The sequence below is a fragment of the Alligator sinensis genome, unplaced genomic scaffold (assembly GCF_000455745.1).
Source record: "Alligator sinensis unplaced genomic scaffold, ASM45574v1 scaffold2127_1, whole genome shotgun sequence".
Classification (NCBI taxonomy): domain Eukaryota; kingdom Metazoa; phylum Chordata; order Crocodylia; family Alligatoridae; genus Alligator; species Alligator sinensis.
In genome coordinates this window covers 47,390-50,766 of record NW_005843766.1, presented here as the reverse complement: position 1 = coordinate 50,766, position 3,377 = coordinate 47,390, and the positions used below count along the sequence as shown (strand labels likewise).

The following is a 3,377-nucleotide window of genomic DNA, read 5'->3' as shown; positions in this document are numbered from 1 at the left end:
TGACTTTGGTCATCTCCAGTGGGGTTAGCCAGAAAAAAAAAAAAGATAATAACTTTGTGAAAAAGGTCATGGTTTAGTAAGTTTGGTTTTGCTCCACAGAATGAAAGTGGGACTTTAGGGTTTTTTCACGCCCTGGCATGGCCAAACCACGTTTTGAGCCGGGCAAGTCTCTGGTCAGAGATGTCCAGGAGAGTCCCCCGGTGCCAAGGATGTGTTGTCTGGGGTGGCCCAAGGATTTAGGGTATAATCCCAGCCTATAATCCAGTTCCTTATTCGGTTCCAGGTACTTAGCACAGCGGCTAGGGTACTGTTAGTTGGCCAAAGTGCGCCTTGGGCCGGGAAATCTCTGGTCAGAGATGTCCAGAAGTGTCCCCTGGTTGTACAGAGATGTGGTCTGGGGTGGCCCAGGAAGGATTTCTTGGTATAATCCCAGTCCACAATCCAGTTCCTTATTCAGTTCCCTGTATTCAGCACAGCGGCTGGGGTGCGGCGTGTTGTCAGCCTGGCACGGCCAAACCGGAGTTTGGGCCGGAGAAGTCTCTGGTCACAGATGGCCAGGACAGTCCCCCGGGCACGCAGAGGTATTACGATGGGCGGCCCAAGCACAATTTCTAGCCACGAACCCAGCCTGAAAGCCAGTTCCTTAGTCAAGCCATTATACTTAGCACAGTGGCCATGGGGGCTGTTATCTGGCAGCCTGGCACGGCCAAACCGTGCTTTGGGCCGGGCGGCACGGTGGTCAGGGGTCTTTGGGACAGCTCCCCAGGGGCATCGCCATGAAATCTGGGGTAGCCGAAGGAGCATTTTGTCCCATAATCCCATCCTAATCTCACCTTCATTTAGGGCTCTGTACTTGATGCGGAATATTATTCTACATATTAATTAGTACATATGCATAGCTAATTAAATTCTCTCGCTGTAGGATGAGCAATTCATTGAGAACAAGTTTTTATTGGGTCTAGTCTAGAAAAAGGAACCGGGAATAAGGAAGAAGAAACTCGGAATAAAGAAGGAACCAACTTCAGCCTCATCCCATCTCCTGTGGGAACAAGACACAGGAGATGGAGCAGCCGGAGGGACTGCAGCACGGGACAGCCACAGGCTTGGCCAAGGAACCAACTTCAGCCTCATCGCAACCCCCAACATACCCTATTACCGCCCCCCCACACAAACCCCACCCCCACATACATAAGCAAAAGTTTTTATTTGATTCTTGTTGGTATTGTACACAACATAACGAATAATAAAATTAAACGTTCATCAAATTAAAAATTTCTAGTAGAACAGTTCTCCAACAGAAATAACCGCCCGCCCCTGAGCTGAGAAGTGGGGCTGGAAGGACCCAAGGAACAGCTCCCGAACCTGCCTGGGGCTAAAGCTCTCCTCAGGGAAAAAAAAAGATGGAGAAGAAGACTCTGCTCATCAGAATCACGGCCAGAGTCCCGGGACCTGCGGGGAGGGGATGGTGAAGGCCCCCCGTTTCCCTGAGGTTTTGTGCTGCAAGCCATGCCCCAGACTACGGGGAGCGGGCACGCTGCGCCCTGGGCCAACCAGGGCACCAAAAAGCAACGGGAGAAGTTGAACAGCAGCTCAGTCCGCGCAGACGGGGCTGGGAGCTGTACTGCACAATCAGCCCCGGGACGGAGCGAGCAAGGGGGCCTGGAGGGCACGACCCACACGCTGCCCGACTCAGCGCAGCCCGGTCACCGCAGCGGTCACAATCAGCTCCGAGGGCATCGCAGCTCTGCCTCCCGTTGGCAACACACAATACTAAACTGTGGTCCAGGATCGGCAAGTAGCCGCTCACGTACAAGTCACCCCCAAATCCCACCCGTCACAACCACTGCCCAGCCACTTCCCGCAATACAGCACTGACGCACTGCTCTGCGCTCAGTGCTTCTAGCTCACAGACACAAGTGGTTTCAATAACACCCGTGGGCTAGTTGCTGTCCCGGAGCAAGGCGCTTTGTCTGGCAAACTCAAGGCAAAAACAAAGGTGCTTCTGAGTTGGAAATGGGCTGCAGCACGTTGCTGTGCTGCTCCCTCTCCTCCTGCGCAGGGTCCCGAGGACGAGGTGCACGCTCCACCGGGCTCTGCTCAGCTGCTCAGGGGCCCCGGGGCTGGCTCAGAGAGGGAAGGCGTCTCCTTTGGGGGAGCCCTCAGGCCAGAGCCCCTCACACTTACCTTGGACGCAGGAGTCGGAGTAGCTGTTGCTGTAGCTGTAGCCCTCCCTGCTCCCCAACCCCAAGGTCTGGCCATGGCTGGCCCCAAGCGCTTCGCCCAGCACTTACTGAGGAAGAAAACCGCTGCGCCAGCCATGGCAGTGACCAGCACAGCACCGATAACGATGCCTACAATCATCGCTGGGTCGGACTCTGGAAGAGGGAAGGGGCTGTGAGAGAGGGGAACCCCCAGACCTGCCCCCAACACTGCATCGGCCAAATGCCCCCTCCCTGTCGGTGCCCCCTGCATCCTCCGACCCCCGTTACTTCCCTGCTTCGAGCCCCGAGCACCAGGTTTCTTCTCCCTCCCGGTGCGGGGGTCACTCACCCGTCCTGCCCTTGTCCCAGGCCACTCTCAGGGCTGCACCCAGGCTCACGTGCTCCGCGCTGCAGGTGTAGCTGTGGTTGCTGCTCGGGTCGATCTCGATGGTGGCCCAGGTCCGGTAGGTCCCGTCTCCGCTGGGAAGGCCCCCCGGGCGGCTCGTCTCCTGGGGCTGCGCCTCCCCGTTCTGCAGCCAGATGACAGCCACGTCCTTGGGGTAGAAGCCATGGACCCGGCAGGACAGGGCGGTGCGTCCATCCCAGGATGACGGCCGGTCGCTCACCTGTGCCATGGGGCGCTCTGGGAGGGAGGAGACACCCGTTACAGCGACAGCCCCTCCACGACCCTTGGGCCAGAGACCCCTGCCAGGAGGCCACGCGGGCCCTGCACTGCGCCGTACGAAGCCGGCTCCAGCCGCCACTTCAGGCAGGGGCAGACGGCGCCAGGGCAGGAGCACAGGGATGGGAGACACGGCTGTGCTGGGCTCGGGGCTGCAGGAACGGGGTCCCATACAGCTGATCTCTGCTTCTCAGAGATATGGATGGGACACGGCCCCCCCGTGGGCTCGGCCCAGCCGGGAGGCCTGAGCAGGGCAGGGACAGGGCCACTGTGTCCCACAGCAGCGCTGGGGCCTTGCCCAGCAGCAGGACCGAGATGCAGCGCTTGCCACCCTGGGCACATGGGGATGGGGATGGTGTTCCCGGGGTTGGGGACGAGGGCGCCCTGGTCAGCGCTGCCCTGGGCGGTGACACCGGGACTCACTGCTCTGCAGCGCTGCCTCCCCGTGCTGCACGTACTGCCGCAGCCACGCGATGCAGGTCTCCTCCAGGTAG

General features: G+C 59.0%; 1 protein-coding gene across 1 annotated transcript in view; it reads right to left on the bottom strand.

The window, feature by feature from the left end:
• Positions 1-1,147: 1,147 nt before the first annotated feature.
• LOC102372621 (popy Class I histocompatibility antigen, A-1 alpha chain-like) overlaps positions 1,148-3,377 on the bottom strand; it is a 5,830-nt gene continuing 3,600 nt past the window's right edge. The window contains 4 exon segments of the mRNA XM_014527652.2: positions 1,148-2,101; positions 2,185-2,375; positions 2,551-2,844; positions 3,307-3,377. Coding sequence (XP_014383138.2) covers positions 1,940-2,101; positions 2,185-2,375; positions 2,551-2,844; positions 3,307-3,377 — 718 coding nt within the window. The 3' untranslated portion in view covers positions 1,148-1,939.